The 26,453-nt window shown below is 38.8% G+C and overlaps 1 protein-coding gene across 1 annotated transcript in view; it reads right to left on the bottom strand.

Annotated features, from left to right (window-relative positions):
• Nucleotides 1–2,239: 2,239 nt before the first annotated feature.
• Nucleotides 2,240–26,453, bottom strand: part of MSH2 (mutS homolog 2) — a 73,065-nt gene continuing 48,851 nt past the window's right edge. The window contains exons 9-16 of the mRNA XM_026486318.4: nucleotides 19,107–19,230; nucleotides 16,742–16,892; nucleotides 13,803–13,900; nucleotides 10,092–10,337; nucleotides 8,607–8,811; nucleotides 7,088–7,335; nucleotides 4,512–4,687; nucleotides 2,240–2,688 (exon numbers count right to left, since the gene is read on the bottom strand). Coding sequence (XP_026342103.1) covers nucleotides 2,518–2,688; nucleotides 4,512–4,687; nucleotides 7,088–7,335; nucleotides 8,607–8,811; nucleotides 10,092–10,337; nucleotides 13,803–13,900; nucleotides 16,742–16,892; nucleotides 19,107–19,230 — 1,419 coding nt within the window. The 3' untranslated portion in view covers nucleotides 2,240–2,517. The remainder of the gene's footprint in view (nucleotides 2,689–4,511; nucleotides 4,688–7,087; nucleotides 7,336–8,606; nucleotides 8,812–10,091; nucleotides 10,338–13,802; nucleotides 13,901–16,741; nucleotides 16,893–19,106; nucleotides 19,231–26,453) is intronic.

Below are 26,453 nucleotides of genomic sequence, written 5' to 3'. Positions count from 1 at the left end.
AGGCAATGCTGTAGCTCTCCGGAAGCCCACTAAGGGGCCGCCTCCCTCGCAGCACCCGGGTCTCCAGAAACAACCCTCTCCTGACTTCCATATTCAATGTTCTTGGTCTTCAGTCTCAGCCCCTATGAATGCACCACCAAACAGTATTTACCTACTCGGGAAAAAACTAGTATTCCTATCTCTCATTTCTTTTGCTCATTGTTGTTAAGATGCCATCCACGACATTTTGTAGAGCTGTCGTTCCTTTCCATAGCTGGGTCGTTTCCAGCTAGGGTCTGTCACAAACATTCTTGCATACTCATCAGAGTGCAACATGTCCAACCATTTCTAGAGTATGCACCTAGGAGAATTGCTGGGTCCTATGCATATTTTCGCTGTACCAGAAAATTATTCCCACCAGCAGGACGTGGACTGGCATGTCATATCCTCACATCCTCGCCAACACTGGGCACTGTCACACTGTCAGTCTGCTGGGGTGGGAGGCGTAACCCAGCATAGTTTTCATTTTCATTTTTCTAAATCGTGATTGAAAACTTTTTCATGTATATGGACCATTTAGATTTCTCTTGGGTAAAGTCCCTGAACTTTTTTTGGACCAAATTTTATAGAGATGTAATTCAGACACCATACAAGGCGCCCATTTGAAGTGTACAATTCAATGGCTTTTGGTATACTCAGATAGGTGCAACCATCACCAGTTTTACAACATTTTCATTTCAAAAAGAAACTTTAGCTATCATATCACCTCCCTAGCCACCCATTTTCTGCACACCAGCCCTGTGCAACTGCTCAACTATTCTTTCTGTAGTTTTTTATATTCTGGACTCTCATATTAATGGACTCATTACATAAACTCTTGTACCTGGCTTCATCACTCATGTGCATCCACGTCATCCAAGCTGTAGCATGTAGCAGTCTTTCATTCCTTTTACGGCAAAATAACACTCCACTGTATAGGTATCCCACATTTTGTATGTTCCTTTAATTCATCCATTGGCCTTGACCAATTGGGGTGCTTCCACTTTTTGGTTATTATGAATAATCCTGCTATAAACTTTCGTGCTCAAGTTTTTATGTGGATAGGTTTCTCCTGGATATACACCTAGGGATGGAAATGCTGAGTCATATGGTAACTCTGTTTGAGAAGATGCCAGGCTATTTTCCAAAGTGACTGTACCATTTACGTTTCTCAGTGGATGAGAACTCCAATTCCTCCACATCCTCATCAATACTTGTTATTGGACTTTGGATTTTAGCTGTGCTAATGCGTGCGAAGTGGTAGCTCCCTGTGGTTGTGACTGGCATCTCCCTGATGCTATCCTGTACCTTTTCATGTGCTTATTGGCCATGTGTACATTTTCCTTGGGAAAATCTCTCTTCAGATCCTTTGGCTTTTAACTGGATTGTCTTTTTGTTATTGAGATGTATTTAAACTCTTAAATGCCCATTTTCTTAATAACTGTATAGTTCTTTATATATTCTGGTAATAAATCCTTTGGTATCTTATAGAGTACCAATATATTTTCCCATTATGGATCTAGTCTTTTCACTCTGTGATGCCTTTTAATGAAAAGAAATACCTAGTTTCAATATACCTGAGTGGATGGTGTTGTGACTTAAAGATATCTTTTCCCCAAAGCCAAGATCATGAAAATTTATGTCCCTGTATTATTTTCTATAGAACTAAAAAACTAAACACTAAAAGCTTTGCAGTTTTGCTTATACATTTAGATAAAAAATTCACTGTAGTTCATTTTCATATATGGAGCAGGGATCCAATGTCATTTTGTTCTTACACGGATACCCCATCATCCCGTCACTATTGGAAAGATGGTCCTCCCCACCCATATTCCGCAGGGCTAGCCACTAACTCTTAACCATTCCATCTCTTTCCTGTAAAATAAGAGAAGTAGTCTAAATCAGGGTTCCTAATCTGAATGGTTTTATTAAAATCTGGATTTCTAAGTCTCCCCACAGAGAGAGGTGGGAGAACAGCCGACAGGCTGAAGGGTCACACTAGGACTTCAGGTTTATAATAAATTCCTTGGCTAATGTGTATCCAGCCAATCTGGCTCCTGCCAACATATGGACACTGTGGAGATCAATCGAAGTGATTTCCATGGTTCCTTCTAGCTTTAAGGGCCTTTACTTTTGCAAAGTCTTTGGGTGCGACATGCTTTTTCCATACCATTTGGGAAGAAACTTGTATACAAGCCCTACTACAAAGAAATACAACGCATTTCAAATTCCACAAACTACATGACTTTATTTATGAAATTCAACACATTGCCTACTATTGCCCATGTCCATTTAAGTATTCCTCAGCTAGAGCTCTCATTCTTCCAAAATAAAAATCTTTGAAAATGTACTCAAAGTATTACTAAATATTTTATTAAGTTGATACCCCATGGGTCTCAAATTGCCGGCACTATGAAAACAGGGTTAATATAAAACAATACAAAAGTGTTAAAGACAACAGCTTATCAGTATTCTCTTCGCTCCTTTGGTGGGATTTTCTCATGTAGTAACTTTGATTCGTGAAATGATTTCATTTACAAAACTATTATTCTTTGCTATTACCTCAGCTTTCAGCTGTTTTAACTTCATTGTGATGTTTTCTTCTGACATTTCAGTAAAAGGCACTTGCTTCACCTTGGATAAAAACTCCTGAATAATTTTTTCACCTTGCTGAAAGACATATGAATGTTCCATTAGTCTTCAAAACATCTTTCTAAAAAGTCACAATAAATTTTAATGAATTTTTTCATTAACTTTCAATCTAAATACACCACCCAATATTCAAAGAACATTCTTTAAATTTTAAGTGTGCACTATCCAGAATATATAGGAAGCCCTTAGTTGACTATATTTCTTCATAGCAAGTCATTAAAGGATATTTATAAATACATTTTCAGCTGCTAATGAAAAGGGGCTCAATATTTTAGTAGTCACTAAATCACTCATCTTTTATAATCGATATATAAACTTAATCTTCTGGGAGAAAAAGAACTCAAGGTTTATAAATACTATAAGGCATAAACGGTCACTGAAAATTCAGGACTCATACACACGGAATTTCTAAATTACATTTTACTGGCCAGTTATTGGCATTCTAGAGCATAGCCATTCCTTGCCATGTCATCATGGGAAATTCCTTAACCCACATTCCTCATTCGTAACATGGGGATGATAATATTCCAACCTCACAGGGCTGTTGGGAGAACTGGAGAGTCAGTATACGTGCTTATTAGAACGGTGCTTGGCAAAGGTTAAGTACTATGTAAACGCTTATCATCACATATGAAGCAGAACTAAAAAGTCTGCTTTTCATGCACGGAGCTTGTTGGTAATAAGTACCTTAAAGGTTGAAAGGTAGATACCCAAATGGTAAGGTAAAGAAGATACATTTCTCTATTAAATAACAAGTGTATTATTTTCAAGTAATGACAGAATCTAGACTGAACATTGATAGTTATGCATCTCCCTTAGCTTCAAGTTTTTTCAAAATACAATGTAATTAATATTATCAAAAGTACATGGTTTCTGTTGTAGTTGGAAACCAGGGATTACATAAAAGAGCCTACCTAACCCCAGATCACCAATAGCTGTGGTGCTGCTAACAAGACCATTTCACAGCAACCTCCCTAACTAAGGCATAATGCACAAGATATAATGCATTTCTCCTGCCTGCACAGGTACAACAGACAAAACTGTACCTTTTAAGCTTAAAAATCATATACGATCATCTATTATCGTAACAATTATCTATCTGTCAGGGAGGAACATCAAAAAACTGACTGGGTAAAAGCTAAAATCATGACAAGAGGTTCTCACAATGCATAACCACAATAAATGCTGCCAGGACCCAGCAGTGAATTAAGATCCTTTTGATTATTGTAGAGAATTATCCTTTACTTAGAAAAAAAAAAAATACATTGGGCGTATGTTGTACCTTTCTGTGTGAACATGGAAATTTCACCCATCACTCAGAGAAGGCCTAACCGAAGATGCACTTCTCCCATGAGAACTGAAACACCCTGCCCACAAAGAGCTTTCCAGAGTAAGCATATCATATACCCCATTATTCTCCTTGACATGTTCATTATTATCTCCCCAACTAGATTCTAGACAACTGTTAGGCAAAAACTGTGTTTATTTCTTTGTTATTCCCTTAACTAAGTAATTACTCAGTAAATATGCAGTTAACTGGACTTAACCTATTTGTTCATGAAGGAATCAAACAAGCGCTTGGGCGTCTGTAACTCTTTTGAATTACTTACTTTAAACGTAGACTAACATCCTATCCTCCTACGTTTTCAATGTGGTACTGACATGCTCTCTTCTGGTCAGGTACATAGTGCAGAAATCAAAACAATAAGATGAAGTCTTTGCCACGCACAGAAATTTAAGTGAAAGGCAACAATGAATGATCAAGTAAGTATTAGAACCGCAGGCGACCCGACAGATCTAACAACACGGGATTCAATAATTACAAACACAATGTGACAAACCTCTCTTTCCAGATAGCACCTCTTTGCGGCTGGTTCCATGTCATCATATCCTTGTGATTCTCCAATATATTGAAACTCCTCTAGCTCCAGAGCTTTTTGTCTCGCACACTCTATAACATGCCTAGGGAAATTGGCAAGCTCTGCGACATGAATCCCGAAACTCTGATCACAGACACCTGTAAGAAATTTGGGGGTTGTGAGGAGCAGGGCAGAAAGAGACAGCAACCGATGTAAACAGAACCTACCCATCTCACTTTGTCCTTTGGAAACTTAACTGTATTTCAAACTGTATTTCAAATACATCAGCCAAATGTTTCAGAGAAACTTAGATGAAAGAATTTTAATTAAGCCTTCAGTGGAAAGTAATTATGACTCGGCACACAGTGTTTTATTTTATCCTTGACAAATGTAGTAGGAAAAATAAAAATATCCCAAAAAAAAAAAAAAAAAAAAAACTTGATAGCAAATCCTCAGAGGTCTGAAGAAAAATTTATCAACTCAATTATCCCTCTGAGGTTTTCTCATTTCATAAGAGAGGAACTAAATAAAGAAGAAAAAAACCCAAATGTGTCACTAATTAAGAACACTTAAATTCAAAATATATGGCTTATTACTGAACGGTCCAACCTCTAGATCTGCCTACATAATTTTTTAGACAGTGACTTCAGGAAAGTGGTTGGATAAATACAAATATTTACAACACTGGTCTTAGGAAAGTTACCTACCATTCTTACATAACCGTATTCTGATTCTGAACTACTGCAAGCACATGACAATGCAATCTTGGACCCAAATTACTAATAAATTTTATGGACTATCTTCCTCCCCGTTTGCAGAAAATAAAGGGACGTTTAATACGAATGATGCTCACAGGGTTATCATGGAGCTTCCGTTTTTGCCTCAACTATGTATCAACTGTAAAATTTTTTTGGCCTAGTTATATATCCCATTCATTCTGGGGCTGGATACTCTGCACAACTAAGAGAAACAAACAAAAATAAAATAGAAGCAAATGTTTGATAAGCATCCACAGTGATGGATGGATTTATTCCTATCTTCTTCTCCTCAGGTCATCTGGTCTTTTAAAATTCTGAACCCAGGGGAGCCTGGCCGGCCCAGCTGGTTAAGTATCTGCCTTTAGCTGAGGTCATGATCCCACGTCCTGGGATCAAGCCCTTCATCGGGCCCCCTGCTCAGTGAGGAGTCTGCTTCTCTCTCTCCCTCTGCCCCCTGCTCGTGCTCTCTCACTCCGTGTCAAATAAATAAATAAAATCTTTTTAAAAAATTAAAAATAAAATAAAATTCTGAACCCACTTCTTGAAGCATCTGGGTGGCTCAGTTGGTTAAGTATCCAACTCTTGGTTTCGGCTCAGGTCAAGATGGCGGGGTGTGTGTGTGTGTGTGTGTGTGTGTGTGTGTGAGATCAAGCCTCACAGCAGGCTCCATGCTCCGCGGGGAGTCAGCTTGGAGATTCTCTCCCTCAGCCCCTCCCTGCCCTCTTACACGCAGGCACTCTCTCTAATAAATCAAATTCTGAACCCATTTATCATACAAAACGCAAAACTTCAACTTCATGCTAAATGCCAGGTCCAACTAAAAGTATCTATATTTCATTTTATTTTTAAAAAGATTTTATTTATTTATTTGACAGACAGAAGTGGGAAGGCACAAGTAGGGTGGGCGGCAGAGAGGGAGGGAGAAGCAGGCTCCCCTGCTGAGCAGGGAGCCAGACACGGGATTCTATCCCAGGACTCTGGGATGAGCCAAAGGCAGATGCTTACCCAACTGAACCACCCAGGCGCCCCTAAAAGTATCTATATTTTATATCAATAATAATCATAATACTGTAAACACAGTAAGTCAAAAGGATTCCCACTGAAGCATAAGCAACAAAGGACAAAAGAACCAAAAATAATATTGTACTTATGTACAACCAACTGATGCAAGAAAATGTGTTCTTGGAAAATCAGAAAGCCATCTGAGAAAGCTATTCCAATGACTGGTGAAATGCTGAGGCAGCAAAAACTTTACTGCATGTTAATCTCTTCAACTTGGTAAATCTCATTAGCCAGACCCACAAATGACGAACTTTTCTGAAAGGATGAAATGCCAACAAGTCATTCCCTATGTGAGAACTACTAACAATTTCAGGATTTGTGGAAACCCTACCTTTAAATGAACCTGTTTATGTAACACACCCTTAAAAATACAATGAGATAATTGTAATAAATGGTTTCTTCAACAGTAACAGAGCCTTGGAACTTCAAAGCTTATTACTGCTACTATCCAGTAGGTACTCTGACAAGGAATCAGGCTGCCATGGGAGGTACAAAACCCTCTGGTAATGTTGAAGAGTATGGGTTATTCTTTCTGTAACTGTCTTATAATGAGTGGTCCTAGTATGAGACACAGAAATATAATGTACCCTGTCCTCGTACCCAGATTATGAACTAAGCGTGTGTTCTGTACAAACATCAATAATTCATACTCAGAATAAGGCAATGACTGATGATGTCAAGGGCAGAAGTTTCCCACTGCCACACCTAATTTACAGCACACCAGTGGTTTACACTCACCTTTCTTCACCTGATAAAGCATAGTTAAGGTCTCTTCAGTAGTTAGTGCTGTGACATGTAGATTATTAACAGTTGGTATCTGATTGGCCAAGGCAGTAAGTTCATGAAAATGTGTTGCAAACATGCAAAAAGCACCAATCTTTGTTGCAATGTACTCTGATATAGCCCACGCTAACCCAAATCCATCATAGGTAGAGGTTCCTCTTCCCAACTCATCTATGATTATTAAAGAATCTTTGGTTGCAGACCTGAAACACATAATTACATGAAAATTGCCCATGATATGTGATAATGCAAAAAACAAAATTAAGGCAATACAATGGGAAAGATGTACCACAAACATAACAGATTATCTTAACATATAAAAAATTCAATAGCCAATTAAATGAAGAAAATGAACAGTCAAAAACAACTGATGGAAAAGGAAACAAATAGTGAATACATATTTTTTAAATTACCAATCTCACCAGTAGTAATCAAAGAATTTCCGAATCAGCTATCATTCATTTCTTGCCAATCAAACCAGCCCAGATTTTAGAAAATAATACTGCATGAAGATGGGAGAAAGGTGTCATGTTATGGACACGCAGACGGTGGTCATGTAAATTGGCACGCTGGCCACAGCCTTAGCAATCAGATATTCGCATTCCTTTTTTTCTTCTTTAACCAAACGTAAGGAGGGGAATTTTTTTTTCTCAATTAGAGAATGCAACAGTATTTTTTTTTCCCACACTCAGCATGGAGCCCAATGTGGGGCTTGAACTCACGACCCTGAGATCACGACATGTATGTTTATCTGACTGAGCCACCCAGGCGCCCCAAGAACGCGACAGTTCTTCATGTGCTTACCGGTCATTTATTTTTCTGTGAATTGCCACTGACACCTTTTGCTTATTTAATTTTTAAAGTTATGAATATTAGCTTGCTGACCAATTACTATACCAAATATTTGTACTGCTTCTAAAATTCCCCACAAACAAATAATGAACAGTAATTTCCTAGGGATCTACTATATGTGAAGTGCTTTAGAAGACACCAAGAAACGGAAGGCATAGCTTCTCTACCTTTAAAAAAGCGCCTAAAAAATGAAATAAAGAGATTTCAGTAACCTCTAAAATAAAAAACCGAATATATTACAGGGATGTCAAAGAATTCAGAGAAGAAATACCCAGGATCTGAGGATTATGTGACAAGGAAAGTCATCAGAGAAGTAGAATTTCTGTAAGATTGGAAAGGACATGGGTAAACATTCCAGGTATTGTGAATAGTTCAAGCAAAAGCATAGTAGTGGTGGGGGTCAAAAAGTGAACAACTACCAGAAGCCTTAAGACAAATTTAAAAATCAAAGCTTTCCTCAACTATTACCAATTACCCTTTTAAGACAATATGAAGTGCATAAAGTTCACAAGAAAACTATTATAGATAAAGGTTCTCCGATGTTTTATAGATGAATCTGCAAATGTACTTCTCACAGGACAGAACATTCATTTGTTTTGAGGGGACTGGGAAAATCACTCACCTGAGAATAGAAGCAGTTTCTAGCATTTCAGCCATGAATGTGGAGACTCCTTTCAACTGACTGTCACCAGCCCCTACGCGGGCCAAGATGCAGTCCACAATGGACACTTCCGCTGACTCACACGGCACAAAACACCCAATCTGGGCCATGAGAACTATCACCCCAGTTTGGCGAATATATGTGGATTTACCTCCCATATTGGGGCCTTTAAAATAAATCACATCAAAAAGCAAGATTATTAATTTACTTCTGCCACTAATAAACTGCTAGTCCTAAATCGCACATTTGTGGCTAATCACTGGGCCCTACAGATATGGCATATAAGCAGCGGAACCATCAACTGCCAGAGGAATGCTATCTTCCCTTCGGACAAACCTACATGGCACCCTTCATCAAGAGGACCATGAGAAATATACCTTACCTGTAATTTGCCTAGAAAAACCAGAGACTGATTTTTCCACAGCTCATAGAGCTGCCTGCACGATAACTTTATGTCATCCAGAAAAGTAGTACACACCTAATTGATTAACCAACTAAACACCGTAATTCCTTAATAAACGAGGCTATTAGTGAATGGGTCATATGGTCTAATCCTTCAAATCACTTAAACTCCACACTAAAGCCCTAAGATACAACCCTACTTTTTCTGAAGTACAATTTATTTCTCTGGGTTAGATCATATGAACTTGAAAATCCATTTGGGGAACTAGAATATTAACACTGACTTTTTCCCAAATACATTTGCCCAAGACTACCCCCCTCCACTTTTGTTTTCTAGAATCTGGCTAAGATCTAAAAATACTTCAGTTTGACACATGATGCATTAGTCTATAAGCACATTTTTTTCAAAGTTCACATGAATACAGTCCCATGTCTTTAAAAGAATTGCTACCCTAAGCTGAGGTCATTCCAGCAGTCAGTTCTGTTTGACCTTCAGTGACCTCACTATTGAAAGGTCTGGCTCAAAGGTAGGCTTTGAGGTTGAAGGCATGTTCATTTTTTTTTTTTTTAAAGATTTTATTTATTTATTTGACAGAGATAGAGACAGCCAGCGAGAGAGGGAACACAAGCAGGGGGAGTGGGAGAGGAAGAAGCAGGCTCATAGCGGAGGAGCCTGATGTGGGGCTCGATCCCATAACGCCGGGATCACGCCCTGAGCCGAAGGCAGACGCTTAACCGCTGTGCCACCCAGGCGCCCCGAAGGCATGTTCATTTTTAAATGAACTAAACCCCTGGAACAGAAGTTTCATATAAAGATAACATTCACTCTAAGGCCTCCCCCTCCTTCCAAATCTTCCCTCTAATCCAAATGTGAACATATTACCAACTAGCATGAATAACGTGCTCTTTTTCTAACGCCAAGAACTAGGATTTTCTTCATCAGTTTTAAATACTTCCACTCCAACATTAAAAAAGGGAAAAACATTACCCCCCAAAAGTCCATAAATTAGGTTTTTGTGGGTTTTGTTGTTTTTTTGTTTTTACCAGTAATGATGTGGAACATCTGTTTATCTTTTTCGAAGTGAACATCATTAGGAATAAATGCAACTTCATCTTGAACTTCAACACAAGCGTGTCTGGATGCTTTCAATGTAATTCTTCCTTGTCCTTTCTCCAAAATGACCGGTCGCACATACGGAACAGGTGCTGCATTTGACACGTGGGCAAAGCTGACAACAGCATCTAGCTGAGCTAACACGTCATTGAGCGTCTGCATCGGTTCTACGTAGCCTGTATAAAAATAGGAAATGTGCACAGGGATACGGAATAAAGAAAATACATATAAGCAGTTATAGGAATAAATTTAACTCCCCTATTTGGGAATTTAAAATCCATTTCCTTATATACTTTTTAAAAAATTAACAGGAGTTTGCCATAACTAAACTTGAAAGAGCACCTAAAACCTCACCACAAGGTTAAAATGTATTACTACATCTTCCCCTACTATGAATAGATTTCAAAAATAGAAAGAGTGTGATGCCCTCCCTTACAAAAATCCATTAAAATGGAAAACACACAGCTGCTTATCATAAGATACACGCAAACACCAGGTTGTCAGATATAATAATGTGACCATCAAGGCCTGTGCCTACATAAACCTGACCACAGGAGGGTTACTTGAGCTTTTTTCCCCCATCAGTACCACATGCAGTTGAATTTTAGCAAAATTTAGATCCATAATTGTCCCTTAAAATACTTTCAGTGAGATTCTACTCTTCTAGAACATTAAAACTAAAAGCTATTATGTACACTAAAAAGTCCCTGACACATGGTAGGTAATTCATGTTCAAACAATAAAAATGGCCAACATTTTTAGAATAGATTCTTACATTTTAATAGCTTAGAGGGGTTGGTGAAACATCCCACACATTATGTAGAACTATCACACGGGCACCAACGTCTCAAAAGCGTCAAAGGACATTCACGAGAATACTGCTTAATTTTAGAAAAACACGAAGTTATGAATTTAATCAAATGGCAAGAAGTGGGATTCATCTTTGATTCCCTTGTTCCCCATAAAAGTGATAAAATGTTTTAAAAATAAAAATTAACTTATGAATGGCTGAATATAAATAATTCTCTTATTGTTATACCACTTTTACATTTATTCCTGTCTTACCTAACAGGTATTCTTTAAAAAAAAAAAAAGAAAGAAAGAAAGAAAGAAAGAAATGATTCACACTCCCCTATCATGTAGGAACAAGAACCTGCAAGAATTACTTAAACGTTAATGGAGTGTTTACTGTAACTACTTTAGAAAAGGAAAACTGAAGCCTGTTAAGGTATCTCACATCACCTGGCTCTTAACAGCATCGTCTACTTTGGTTTATTAGCAAGATAAAGAATTACAAAGATGATCCATTACATTAAAAAAAAAATTTTTTTTAAGATTTTATTTCTTTATTTGACAGAGAAAGAGAGAGCACCAGTAGGCAGAGCGGCAGGCAGAGGGAGAGGGAGAAGCACAGGTACACCACTGAGCAGAGACCCCAATGTGGGGCTCAATCCCATTATGACCTGAGCCGAAGGCAGATGCTTAACCAACTGAGGCACCCAGGTGCCCTGCTCCATTACATTTTTTTTTTTTAAAGATTTTATTTATTTAGTTGACAGAGAGAGAGAAACAGCCAGCAAGAGAAGGAACACAAGCAGGGGGAGTAGGAGAGGAAGAAGCAGGCTCATAGTGGAGGAGCCTGATGTGGGGCTCGATCCCAGAACGCCGGGATCACGCCCAGAGCCGAAGGCAGACGCTTAACGACTGCGCCACCCAGGCGCCCCGCTCCATTACATTTTTAAATACAGATAATGTGTATATTAGACCAAGAAAAGGTTTCATTTAAATTCAAGGTAACTCTAGGGGCACCTGGGTGGCTCAGTTAGTTAAGCATCTGCCTTTCGCTTAGATCATGATCCCAAGGTCCTGGGATCAAGTCCCTCATCGGGCTCCCTGCTCAGCTAGGAATCTACTTCTCCCTCTCCCCTCTGCTCACGCGCTCTCATTCTCGCTCCCAAATAAACAAAAAAAAATCTTGAGGGGGGGGGAGAGAAAAAAAAAACTAATTAATTCAAGGAAACTCTAAATACAAAACACCCTCCATTTAAACGTTTAAAGCTAGCAGCTTTAACCTAGAAGGTGCTTGATGAATCAGAGTTAATATTTTTCCTGAGGAAGACTCCCAGCTTGAATATACAGTATTTACAGGGCTCTTCAAAATGTCTGCCTTCGGCTCAGTTCATGATCTTAGGGTCCTGGGACTGAGCCCTGCATCGGGCTCCCTGCTCAGTGGGGAGTCTGCTTCTCCCTCTCCTTCTGTCTCTCCCCACCCCATTTGTGCTCTCTCTCAAATAAATAAATTTTTTAAAAAAATCCTTAAGTTTTATGTGTCTTTTGATTTACTATAAAATTCGTAACAGTAAAATAATTTACAGAATTATACAAGCACATAGTTTTTAAATGACTTTTTACCATTCAGTAATTCAGCATGAATATCCTGGAAATGAGGACATCCTCCTACTTACTCACAATACACACCGCCCAAGAAATATGACACCAATACCATGTTCTCTCTTATTAAACTTCACCAATTTGTCCTGAGTGTCCTTGATAGCTCTTTCCCACCCCCAACTCCTAGTCCTGGATCCATTCAAGGACCATCTACTGATTTGCTTGTTATGTCTCCATAAGTCTCCTATAATCTAGAACAGATCCTGGCCATTCCTTTTTTGCTACCATGACACAGACATTTTTAAAGAGTACAAGCTTTAAAAAGTATGTCCCACAATCTAAATTTATCTCCGTTTTCCCTTCTTGTTAACAATCAGGTTAAACATTTTTGTCAGGAATACCACATGGGCAATACAGTGCCCTTCCCTCTACATCACATCAGGAAGCAAATATGTCATTTGTTCCACTACTGATGACGCCAACTTTGATCACTTGGTTGAAGTAGTTCCTTGGTCTATCTTTGAAAGGCACAATAAAGGTTATAGTCGATACACATGTGGTGACAGGCAAAACCTTCCAGTTTAACACATCAGCCCCACCTTGTGCTAAACATACATTCATTCTGTGCCAAGGGCAATACCATAGTGTCAAGCCATGCTATCTTCTCAAACAGGGCCCTCCAGAAGGAACTCTGAAATTCTACAAAATGGCATGTAGACCTTGAAAAGGCTTGCTTCATGTGTAATTTTCTAGTTGTTTTTCAGTGATATTTATTTCCAAAACTTAGAGCATGAGCCCATAGATAAAGATTATTAGTGCCTTTAGTCCTTGGTGTTTCTTTTCCTTGTTACAACAATAAATTTTGAGCTTTTATGCATGTCTGTTTTTCAGGGTATTCCCATTCCTTAGCCTGCACTAGCCTTATCTTTCTATTTATAAGAGTTATTTCCACCTTAATAACCTATAGTATATAATCAGCCACCCCTCATCCCCGGTGCAGCAGGTCTTTCTGCCCATGGGTCCTGTCCCTGTGCTCTAATAAACCACCATTTTGCACCCCCCCAAAAAAGTTATTTCCAGTTACTTTTCCCACAACACAGCATGCATTACCTTATAGGTAGCCTAACATAATAGTCACAGTGTGTAACAGCTTTTTAAAAAAACACTCTTCAAACATCCCAATACTTTCTCTATTACTAAAAACCAGGTTATAGTCAGAACACTTAATGTATTGGCTCTATTAAATTTACCTGAAGAAATATTGACAATTTCTTTAACAATGGCATCCTGGGCTTCCTCGTACTCGGTTTTATTTTTGGTATACTCTTCATTGAGAGAAGTCAGTTTACTGCAAGTCAAGATAATGACATTATTAAAAGTATCAAAACATCTACTAAAGTGATGTGTACTACATAAAATATATCCAGAGCATCTATTCTATAAAGCACCAAAACAATAATTAAAATGAAAATGTGAGTAGAAAATGGGCAACTCATTAGGGGCAGATGTGGATGGAATTCAGTATATTATATTTATGCTGTTTGGAAGAGCCCACTGGCACAATTCTTGCTGTAACATTTATTCCCCTGAGTAAAATTCTGATCTGTGACCTTTTCTAAAATATATAAATGGAATTAAGTCTTCATCCTCATTTCAGATAGAGACCATCTCCCATTTTTTTTTTAAGATTTTATTTATTTATTTGTCAGAGAGAGAAAGAGAGAGAGAGAGAGAACAAGCAGGGGGAGCAGCAGAGGCAGAAGGAGAAGCAGGCTCCCCACTGAGCAGGGAGCCCGATGTGGGGCTTGAACCCAGGACCCTGGGATCATGACCGGAGCTGAAGGCAGACACTTAACCTACTGAGCCACCCAGGCGCCCCATCCCCCCTTTTCAAATTCACACACACACACACACACACACACACACCACATAGTTTCTCTCCTTACTACAGTATATCTGTCTTTTGATACTGAAGTTTGTCAAAGTAAGAAAATGTTTTTGAAAACCAAATCTTATTGAGTAAAGAAAAAATGAAAACTGTACATTGAAATAAAAAATGAAGGATGAGAATAAAGGAAAAATATACACAGATGTCAAAGGAAGGGAATGAAATAAAAAAAAAAAAAGACAGGATGGGGGCACAGAGAAGAGAAAGGGGGGAAGCATTCACTAGATGGAGGAGGACATGGACCAAGGCAATAATTGTGAATTGATGGATTAGCTGATGGCCTAATACATACACACAGCTCAGGAACAGCGCATGGGCAAGTAGCAGCAGCAAAGACTGCTAAGAAACAGGCAAACAGAAAAAATTAAAGGAAGACAAGCAGAGGCAAAGACATTGTAAAAGTGAGACCACTATGTGAAGGAAGAGCAAACAAGAGATGAAAGTGGATGGGGATGGGGACCAGACAGTGCAGGTTACAATAAAGACTGCAGCTTTTTCTGGATGACAGACACTGGAGGTTTTTAAGGAAAATTACATGATCAAAGAATCAGATACACAGCAAGCATTCAATTTATTGACAAAAATGAATTAATAAAGGAATCTTCACACCTTTTAGACTAAATGTGGTCATTGAGCTCAATCTCTTTTACTTATAACTAACCAATGGAGATTCGAAGATGGTTATAATAGCCCAAAAGTTCCATCTCAGCTAAGCCATTATTGAATAGAGTTTGAATCAGGGATATAGTTTGCTGGAAGAACAACTACTACTAAATTGGGCAATAGGAGATCTAGCTGTGAGTATCTAATGTTACTAGTTATCTAATCCTGGGGAATTGGGAGTTTCAGCTTCTCCATCTAACTAATGGGAGATAAACCTATTTATTTCAGAATTGTTACAAGAAACAAACCAAACAGATTGTTTCCATTCCTGGGGTGTCCGAACACCTAGAATAATGACTGCACATAATAAACACTCAAAACACTTGCTGAATAAATGGATAAAAGGGGATCACATACACAAAACTACCTGTAAAGTACTGGGAATATTCAGGAGGGGTGGGTGTAAGGCCTGCCATAAATTCTAATACAGTACAGAAGGAAAAAGATAGACATCACCACCCCAAAACATGGAAGATTATTTCAAAATAATTCTTCTTTCACCTATAAATGATTTGCTTCAGAAACTTTCTAACATCAGTGAAGGAAAAGAAAAACTTGTAAAATCTTTTTCAACATGAAACAGGATTTTGAAAAAGCAATAATCTAGGAAGTGGCCTCACTAAGGCTGGTAGGCATCTCCCTAAACTAATTTATATATCCAACTGATATACCAGAATTTTTTAAATTGATAAATGACATCAAAACTTTCTTAGAAAAACAAATGTGAAAATAATTATAAAGCAGAGATATGATGGGGAACTAACTCTAATCAATATGGAAGTGTAATATAAACTATAATACAATCTCTTTTGTATTGACAAAAGAATGGTGAGACAGATATAGGAAAGAACAATCTTTTTAAAATTTTTTTGAAGATTTTATTTATTTATTTAATAGAGCATGCATAAGCGGGGGGGGGGGGGTGGCAGGCAGAGGGAGAAGCAGGCTCCCCACTGAGCAAGGAGCCTGATGCGGAACTCGATCCCAGGACTCTAGGATTATGACCTGAACCAAAGGCAGATGCTTAACCAACTGAGCCACACAGGTGCCCAAGAACAATCTTTTTTTTTTTTTGGTAAAGATTTTATTTATTTGAGAGACAGAGAGTGAGTGAGCGAGTGAGAGCACAAGCTGGAGGAGGGGCAGAGGGAGAGGCAGAAGCAGACTCCCCAATGAGCAGAGAGCCTGATGCAGGGCTTGATTCCAGGATCTTGGGAGAGAGCCCCCATTCCAGGCTTCCTGCTCAGCAGGGAGCCTGCTTCTCCCTCTCCACACCCACCCCCTGCTTGTGCTCTCGCTCAAATAATAAAATCTTTATAAAACAAAACAAACAAAAAACAAAAAAACAGACCCAGAGTGTCACTTCAGTCAATAAGGAAAAGAGTTATTTAACGAGGGGTGTTGGAACACCTGATGAGGCTCTTATAAGAAAAGAACGCTTCATTCTTACTTGATACCTCATATCAATTAACAAGTAAAGTAAAACTTCCTTATCATAGAACATTCATGTCACATCAGAGAATAATTTAGTTCCATGGACCTATTGAAGGCTTAACAAAATAACGTAGGCATACAAACCTGTTGGTAAATTTAACACCATTCTTCTGAATGTCCACCGTACTGAAGTTTTTATTGTTACGAAGGACTTTTTCTTCCTTACATGTTACGCGAAAGTAATAACCAAACTGTGCACTGGAATCCAGTTTAATCTGTTTGCCAGGATCCAAACCTTCATAATATGGAAATAAAGAAAAAGTATGTCATAGACGTCTACAGCCATCTTTCAATGTAAATGTTTAAAATAATTAACTCTTATTACAAGACAGCACAGTGGAAATTATTAAGACAATCTAACCGGGAAATATTCAAATTCTACTTCACTCAAAAACTACATGAATGAAGGCTATCTATAAAATCCTCGAACTCTCCTATTAATGGTAGCTTCTGACGTGGAAGTACTTTCCAGGTACACCCATCCAAGACTGCAGAGCACAGCAGTGGGCTAAGGGCACGAGGACGGATACGATCCGGCCCCCGCCCTTGAGGAGCTCTGCACCAGGGTTCTTTACTTCACTGAAGCATTTCTCTGGAACTAATACAGAGTAGGATTAAAGTGAACAAACACACTTTCCAAACAAAAACTTAAGACTCTCACAATGAAACTCTATAAAACTAGGACACATATTTTCTGTTAGGACACATATTTTCTGTTAAGTGTAGGAAACTTCACAAAATATGCAATGACCAATCAGCTAGATTTTATTTACCTAAGATCTTTGAGTTTTTGTAAGTCTGTCCCCATCATCTCATTCATCAAGGTGATCTTCAGAGTATAAATCAGAAAAGAGAGATCGTATCTACAAATTCAATTGCTAAAGCATGGCTATCAAATATTAGCAGCAGCAAAGAACTAAAGACAGATTTCACTGGGCTGGGGAGGAAAGAGATCATAGAAAGAATGTAGAAAGCTATGCAATGAGAAGGGTAAAAAAAAGCAAAGATTCTTTACCCAGGGTCTAGTCCATATATGAATTCTCCATGGTAACTATTTGCAAAATTTTTTGTATATGTAGGTATGGACATATTTCTAGGAATAGGATTCATAACTTCCATCAGATTCTCCATAAGTTTAGTAAGAATTACTGCCTCAGAGGTCTTGTGCGTGCGCGTGTGTGTGTAAAGCGTCAGAAGTATAGTAAGTGGGGGGCGCCTGGGTGGCACAGCGGTTAAGCGTCTGCCTTCGGCTCAAGGCATGATCCCGGCGTTATGGGATCGAGCCCCACATCAGGCTCCTCCACTAGGAGCCTGCTTCTTCCTCTCCCACTCCCCCTGCTTGTGTTCCCTCTCTCGCTGGCTGTCTCTATCTCTGTCGAATAAATAAATAAAATCTTTAAAAAAAAAAAAAAAAAAGGAAGTATAGTAAGTGAAGATACAGAAACAGCTCTCAAGAGTGAGAGGGTCCTCACTGGCAACTTCAGGGTTGGTCTTTTATGGAAAGTTAACCAGGGAACTTAAATCCTTTAACATCTCTATTGATAACACCCTCAATGGCTTACTTCCTTTTTAGGGTCTGGTTATTCTTTGTTGGTCACAGGTGATTATCATAAAGACCTACACCCGTCCCCCCCAGGCCTCCCCCCCCCCCCGCATGCATAGGGCAGGGTGGTCCTTGCTTGACGGGTCTTCTAATATGCTAAATATATTTATTTAGTCAACATACATATGAGAGATGCTCAAACCAAAAGGTTCATAAATTCAGAACAAATTAGCGTGAATAACACGAGATTAACTAGGGAATTAATAATCTAGCATGGGGCACCTGGGTGGCTCCGTTGTTTAAGCGGCAGACTCTTGATTTCGGCTCAGGTCATGATCTCAGGGTCCTGGGATTGAGTCCCACACTGGGCTCTACACTAGGTGAGGAGGAGCCTGCTTAAGCTTTTTTCTCTCCTTCTCCCTCTGCCCCTCCCCCCACTGACGCACGCCTTCTCTCCTTCTCAAAAAAAAAAAAAAAAAAATCTAGTATGAAAGGCAGACATTTAAAAAAAGCTGATGTTAATGAAGTGCCTGGGAACCCCAAGGCCAAATCAATGAACTATTCCTAGTAGAATGAAGCTTACAGAGGAGGTGACATTTAATACTGATCCTATTTCAAGGAAATGATGCAAGGGCCTCTTGGTTAATTTGTCTGGCAGGAATGTGGAATCATCCTGGGGTTGGAGAGTTGGTAAGAGACAAATCTGGAAGAGGGTGAGGCTCCAGATGCAAAGTATCCTGTACCTCAACTTGGAAGTCTTTGTAATTTTATTCTGTGGAAGAAAGGCCTGCACTTTAAACAAGGAAGCAGCGTGATCCACTGTGTCTTCCAGGAGAGTAATTCTACACCAGTGGGGATACTACATAGACAAAAGAATTATTCAAACCGCCAATGAGGCCCTCTTACCTAGATCTCTTGCTGCACTTACTAATGTTGACTGCATCTTCTTTTCCAAGTCATCCATTATTTCTCTTAATTCACTCAGATTGGGATCAAATGAAGGTTTTACAAGGAATTCATGGTTTTCCACCTAGACATAACAAAGAACGGCTAAATTTTATAAATGATGGGTAAAGATGAAAATAACAATGTATTTTCTTTTCCTTCACTTAAATTTCACTTGTATTTTGAGTTAAACTTATGTTTTAAGTTATTCTGCCAATTAAGGAGTTTCCATTTATTAGATTTTTACGTAAAATTCTGTTTATAAGGAGCTTAGAGCACTACACATCCAAAAATTACTTAGATGAAAAAGATGCAGAGTTTAAGTCACTAGTAGTATTCAGTATTTTTATTTACACTTACCCCTAAACAATGTTCAATATGTTCTTCCTAAACATTACTAAAGAATGTCCAATGTTCACAGCCTATAACAGAATGTGTAGTTTTTACCCAAACCAAGGATCCATCTTAGGAACCTCAAAACTTTTTTAAAAAGCTACAGAATTTCATTTCTTCAAACTGGAAGTTAATTAATATCTTTCAAGGGAAAGCCTGGGTGGTTCAGTCAATTGAGTGTCTGACTCCTGATTTCCACTCAGGTCATGATCTCAGGGTCCTGGGATCTAGCTGGCATCACGCTCCATGCACAGAGTGAAGTCTGCTTGGGATACTCTCTCTCCCCTTCTGTCTGCCCCTCCCCCTGCTAAAATAAACAAATAGAATCTTAAAAAAAAAAATCTCTCTTAAATACTTTGTTTCCCTAAATTCTTACCAATAATAGCCATCAAGAAATCATAATAAAAGACAGATCTCACTTACAATGGCAAATGTATACACAAAATATTTAGAAACAAAGTCTTAACTATTTAGGACTTTTTAAAAAATACTTTCTCTCTCTCTCTCTGGCAGAGAGAGCACAAGCAGGCAGAGCAGCAGGCAGAGGGAGAGGGAGAAGCGGGCTCTCCGCTGAGCAGGGAGCCCAACACAGAACTCAGTCCCAGGATCCCAGGATCATGACCTGAGCTGAAAGCAGACGCTTAACCAACTGAGCTACCCAGGCGCCCCAACTACTTAGGACTTTTATAAAAAAAAAAAATAATAACTGCTTACTGAAATATTTAAAACAACTGGTAAGCAAAAAGGTAAACCATGAAGAGAAAACCAAATCAAACATTAACATCTCCTCACTCCTAAGAGACTGTACAATAGGAATCCCTTTTTAAAACAAAACAATTAAAATGTAGACAAAATTAGGAAAGAATACCTTTTAAAAAGAATGAAGCATATCCTTACAGACACTAAGAACTATTAAGAATTAGGGGAGGGAAGCCTGACTGGTTCAGAGCATGGGACTCTTGACCTCAGGGATTAAGTTAAAGCCCCACTTTGGGTGTGGAGCCTATTAAACAAATAAGCACACACTACTAAAAATAATTATGTAGAAAAGACAATACAGGAGAATCAGTTTTCTAAGACAAGGAGATTTTTAAAAACTTAATAAATGGGATTAATATAATCTCTTTCCAATTACTCTCCACTCATTCAGAGCAAACCTTCTTCACATACCAAAGGTGAACACAAGGATAAGGAATTAAAATTACAAAAAGCTAGCAAAAAAAAAAAAGAATAAAACATTTATCAAATAACTTTCTCAATTTAAACTGACAAGATTTCATTCTACTAAAATTTAAATTTCTGAATAAACCTAATTAAAAAAAACAAAGATTTGTAAAAATAGCTATGCAAAATGTAAAAATGGAAAGATTAACTTTTTTTTATAAAGGAACTTGGTCTACATGTATTTGAAAAATATCAAGGTCATTAAATGGGCAAATATAAAAACATACAACTCACAGATGAGAAAATAAGTAGTAAACTAACCCACAGGAAAATGCGAAAGCTCAACAATAACAGATACGAATATTAAAGTAACCTTTAGATATTATTCTACAGCTATTTTTTTTTTTTAAGATTTTATTTATTTATTTAGTTGACGGAGATAGAGACAGCCAGCGAGAGAGGGAACACAAGCAGGGGGAGTGGGAGAGGAAGAAGCAGGCTCCCAGCATAGAAACCTGATGTGGCGCTCGATCCCAGACCGCCAGGATCATGCCCTGAGCCGAAGGCAGACGCCTAACGACTGAGCCACCCAGACGACCCTCTACAGCTATTTTTTTTTAAAGGAAAAAAAAATTCTACCACCAAATACTAATGAAGCTACAGTGAAATTAGTATACTCATTCATTTCTGGTGAGAATCTAAGTTGTTATAACCTTAAAAAAAGGCAGTATGAGACAAGATTCAGAGATATTTGTTACACCCTTTGACACAGAAATTCTACTCCCAGGAATTCAACCTAAAGAATAATGCAATAGATGCAAAACAACACAGGGATGAATAAGATCTCTGTAGATTTATCTGTTACAGCAAAACCCAGAAATGATAAACATCACACATCTGCACAATGGTACATCAATAATATCATACAGTTGATTCAAACAGACAGTAAAGATGATCTAAAAAAAAGAAGCAAGACTTAGGATAATTCCAAGGGAAAATAATGCTACCATGGTGGACTGACACTGCTAAAGAATTTGCCTCTTCCAGTGAGCTTGAGAGGCAGAGCCATGTCAAGCTCTTATCTTCACCCCCATCTTCCAGAAGCCACAAAACCCCAAGAATCCTGCTAAATCTGGAGAAGAAAGCAGAACCAGTATCCTTCCGCTTTCTGGTCTCAGGAGGGGGAATGACCTCTAGTTGTTTGTCCAACAACATCACCCACCTATCACCAGAAACACACACACTCATTACATCAGACTACACACAGGAGATGGAGAAAAAGAAATCCAGGCTTGGAACTCGGGATAATGAAATTAAGAAACAGAGAGATAAAAGAACTAAGAATGAAAGGAAGTTAGGTCCTAACACCATCATTTAAATATGAATAAACACAACATACCAAAGAGAAAAGATACTGTTGGATCAAGTTACCTGTATTACTGGGGCACCTGGGTGGCAGAAGTGTCTGCCTTCAGCTCAAGTCATGATCTCAGGGTCCTGGGATGGAGCACCTCGCTGGGCTCCCTGCTCAGTGGGGAGTCTGCTTCTCCCTCTCCCTCTGCCCCCACAACCTGTGATTTCTCTCTCTCAAATAAATTAGTAAAACCTTATAAAAAAAAATTTACCTGTACTACTATAGTAGAAAGACTTGCTATAATCAGAGAAGTTACATGAAAGATAGATTTAAGTAATTAGGAGAAAATAAATAGGGAAGATACTGGAGAGCTTAAAACAAACAAAAGCACTCCACTATCCTAGAAATACTAAATATTATAAGCATTTTTTCAAATGTATAGTTGAGTTAAAAAAAGAAACTAGAGGTCAGAGGCCCTGCAGAGTAGAGGGTTGCCAGCATAAAGCCAGGCCACAAGAACCATTTTTAACAGCCATCTTTAGGGGTGCCAGGATGGTTCAGTCTGTTAAGCAGCTGACTCTTGGTTTTGGCTCCAGTCATAATCTCCGGGTCCTGGGATGGTCCCCTGCATCAGCCCCGTTTGGGACCCTGTGCAGTGGGGTTCCATGCTCAGTGGAGAGTCTGCTTTTCTCCCTCTCCCTCCGCCCTGCACTTGTGCCCTTTCTCTCAAATAAATAAATAGATAGATAGATAGATAGATAGATAGATCTTTTTTAAAAATTCCTCTATCAGCCTGAGTCCCCAAGAAAGGGAAGGAAAAGACAGAATTTCCTACCTGACAAAAAGCCAGCCTTCACTGGGGTTGGGATTTCAACCGTCTATTTTTGTTGGCAGTGGAAAAAGCCTGCTCATTGTTGCCATTTCTCTTACCCCTTCCTTCTACAGTAATAGATCTGACCACTCTTCACAGGATACAAAACTACTAAGAACAAAGAATCCATCTCCAGCTTCCCTTGCAGCTAGGTATGGGGATAGGACTAAATCCTGGCCAACAGAACATGAGCGGAAATGATGTGTACCATTTTCATAATGTGTCCTGCTCTTCCCCTTTTGTCCTCTCCCACTCACTGGAACAAAGATGAGGTAGTAAGCCAACCTGGACTCTGAAGGCAATACCCTAAGGGTTCTGTTCTGGAGCAACGAAGGAAGAGGCAGGTCACGGAGACAGCAGGGCTATCCTGCCAGCCCTGTGCTGCTGTGTTCACACTGCTCTGACAGAAAATTAAGCCCATATTCTTGTTTAAGTCACCATTATTTATTTGGGGCTTCTTTTTTAGCAGCTAAATCTTTGCTCCAACAAATCACAAAAGCTCCAGGCTGAAAAATTAACTTAAAAGTGCTCCTGGTTTATGGGGAGCCAGGGTGGCTCAGTCGGTTGAGCATCTGACTCTTGATTTCAGCTCAGGTCATGATCTCGAACCCCGCATCAACCCCACGTCAGGCTCCATGCTCATCTCTCTTCCTCTCCTCCTGCCCCTCCCCCTGCCCACGCACTCTCTTGCTCTCTCTCTCTCTCTCTAAATAAATAAACAAAATCTTTAAAAAAAAAAAAAAAGTGTTCCTGGCTTACACTGTGGGATATATGGCAAGAGCAAGTTTTATCTGAGGGAGGGGGAGGATGTATGATTTGCACAGACATAACCCAGAAATATGCAAATTCATAATCTAAATATACATAACAAACAAGGAAAGAAGCCACCAACAATAAGAGTAAAAAAAGACTCAGCAGAAACAGGGGTAATTTAAACCAAGAAATTTTAGATATGGAATATTAAGTATATTAAAATGTCTGAAGTAATAGAATGGAGAATGGAATACATGAGCAAAGGACAAAATACCACTTTAAAAAAAAGACTAGGCAGAGTTAGAAATGAACCAAATACCTTTTATAAATAACAAATAAAATCATTGGGAAAAAAGCCTATGGGCTGGTTAAACATATCAGAGCTGAAGAGACACTCAGTGAATTGGAACATCTGAAGTAATCACAAAGAGAGCAGCACAGACACATGGCAGAAAAAGAATGTGAAAGTCTAACATATGCCCAATCACAGTTTTAAGAGAAGAGAATGAAGGAACACAACATTTAAAGAGATAATGATTGATAATTTTCCTGAACTGATTAAAGAATTCTCTGATTAAGAAAACACAGCAGGGGCGCCTGGGTGGCACAGCGGTTAAGCATCTGCCTTCGGCTCAGGGCGTGATCCCGGCGTTATGGGATCGAGCCCCACGTCAGGCTCCTCCGCTGTGAGCCTGCTTCTTCCTCTCCCACTCCCCCTGCTTGTGTTCCCTCTCTCGCTGGCTGTCTCTATCTCTGTCGAATAAATAAATAAAATCTTTAAAAAAAAAAAGAAAAGAAAAGAAAACACAGCAAATCCAAACAGAAAAAAGAAATCCACTTTTGGACTCAGAGCAGTAAAAGGAATCAATAACTGGAACCAGGAGTTCTCAACAATAATAATTCAAGCCAAAGGACAGCACAATACAATCTTACAGATACTAAGGAAAAATCACTATCAATCTGGAATTGTACACCCACAAAAATTTCCTTCAAGAACAATGGTGATATAGACCTTTTCAAACAAACAAAACCTAACTAACAGACTGCCAATAAAACAACTCCTAAAGAATATTCAGAAGAAGGAATGAATAGCAAAGAAATTGGTAAGCATATGGGCAAATCTAAACTTAACACACTGTATAGAATGGAAATTTAAAGGGGTAAAAAACAGAGAACTAAAATACCAGCCAATAATGAAGAAATGTAATCTGATATCAGATATCTTAAGGCCCTAGTATTTTGGGGGATAAGTGAGAAGATACTGACAGACTTGATTTTGATATGTATACACATTTTTGTAAAAATTTGTGAATAACTTCCAAACCAATGAGGGTGTGATAGGATGGGGGAGGATAGGAAAGGCAAAATGGAATTTTTTTTTTTAAGATTTTATTTATTTATTTATTTATTTGACAGAGAGAGAGAGAGAGAGAGAGAGACAGCCAGAGAGAGAGGGACCACAAGCAGGGGGAGTGGGAGAAGAAGAAGCAGGCTCATAGCGGAGGAGCCTGATGCAGGGCTCGATCCCAGAACACCAGGATCACGCCCTGAGCCGAAGGCAGACGCTTAACGACTGAGCCACCCAGGCGCCCCCAAAATGGAATTTTAAAAACCCAACTAATATATAAGAAAGACAGAATGAGTAAAGGCAACCAGGAAGAATAGGAATCACAAAGTAACATGGCAGAAAAAAATCCAAACTGCCACTTAAAAAAGATTATCAAAATAGGGGCGCGTGGGTGGCTCAGTCATTAAGCAGCTGCCTTCGGCTCAGAGCATGATCCCAGGGTCCTGGGATCGAGCCCCACATTGGGCTCCCTGCTCCGCTGGGAGCCTGCTTCTTCCTCTCCTATTCCCCCTGCTTGTGTTCCCTCTTTCACTGGCTATCCCTCTGTCAAATAAATAAAATCTTAAAAAAAAAAAAAGATTATCAAAACAGATTTAAAATAAATAAAATCCAGCTATAAGCGTCGTTACCATAAAGACTTTCAGAAAGGATGGAAAAATATACACCATGTAAAAAACTAAAAAGGACTCTGGCATAGCCCTCTTACTATCTGACAAAAAAAAACAAAACAAAAAAACTAAGGCAAAAAGCATTACTAAGGATACTGTTCCTAAAGAATGAGGAAGGTTCAGTTCACCACAAAGAAAGTACAACTGTGTGTTGAAAACATATAAAGCAATAATGGACTGACCTATATAAAGAAATCCACACTTCTCTCAATAACTCAGATCAAAAATTAGCAAGCTTACAGACAATGTGAACAAAACTAAGCTTTATCTAATCAAATGGACATATAGAAAACTCTGTAGCCAAAATTAGGGAGCACACATGATCCTCAAGTACACTGAGAACTTTTATGAAATTGACACATGCCCAGCTTAGAAATTATTTCTAGGGGCGCCTGGGTGGCTCAGCCATTAAGCGTCTGCCTTTAGCTCAGGGCGTGATCCCGGCGTTCTGGGATCAAGCCCCACATCAGGCTCCTCCGCTGGGAACCTGCTTCTTCTTCTCCCACTCCCCCTGCTTGTGTTCCCTCTCTCTCTGGCTGTCTCTCTCTCTCTGTCAAATAAATAAATAAAATCTTAAAAAAAAATTATTTCTAAACAAATGATAACAGGAATAAAATTCTGAAAATTGCAATAAGAGACTATACCTTTAAAAATGTATAGGATACACTCAGCTAAAGCAACACATAGAAAGAAAAATGTAATCTTAAGTGCTTACTGAAAAAGAAAAGCTGGAAAAATAGTGAGCACTCAACTAAAG

This window comes from Ursus arctos, unplaced genomic scaffold (assembly GCF_023065955.2).
Source record: "Ursus arctos isolate Adak ecotype North America unplaced genomic scaffold, UrsArc2.0 scaffold_8, whole genome shotgun sequence".
NCBI lineage: Eukaryota > Metazoa > Chordata > Mammalia > Carnivora > Ursidae > Ursus > Ursus arctos.
The sequence above is the reverse complement of the archived record's forward strand: the minus strand, read 5'-3'. Positions and strand labels throughout refer to the sequence as shown.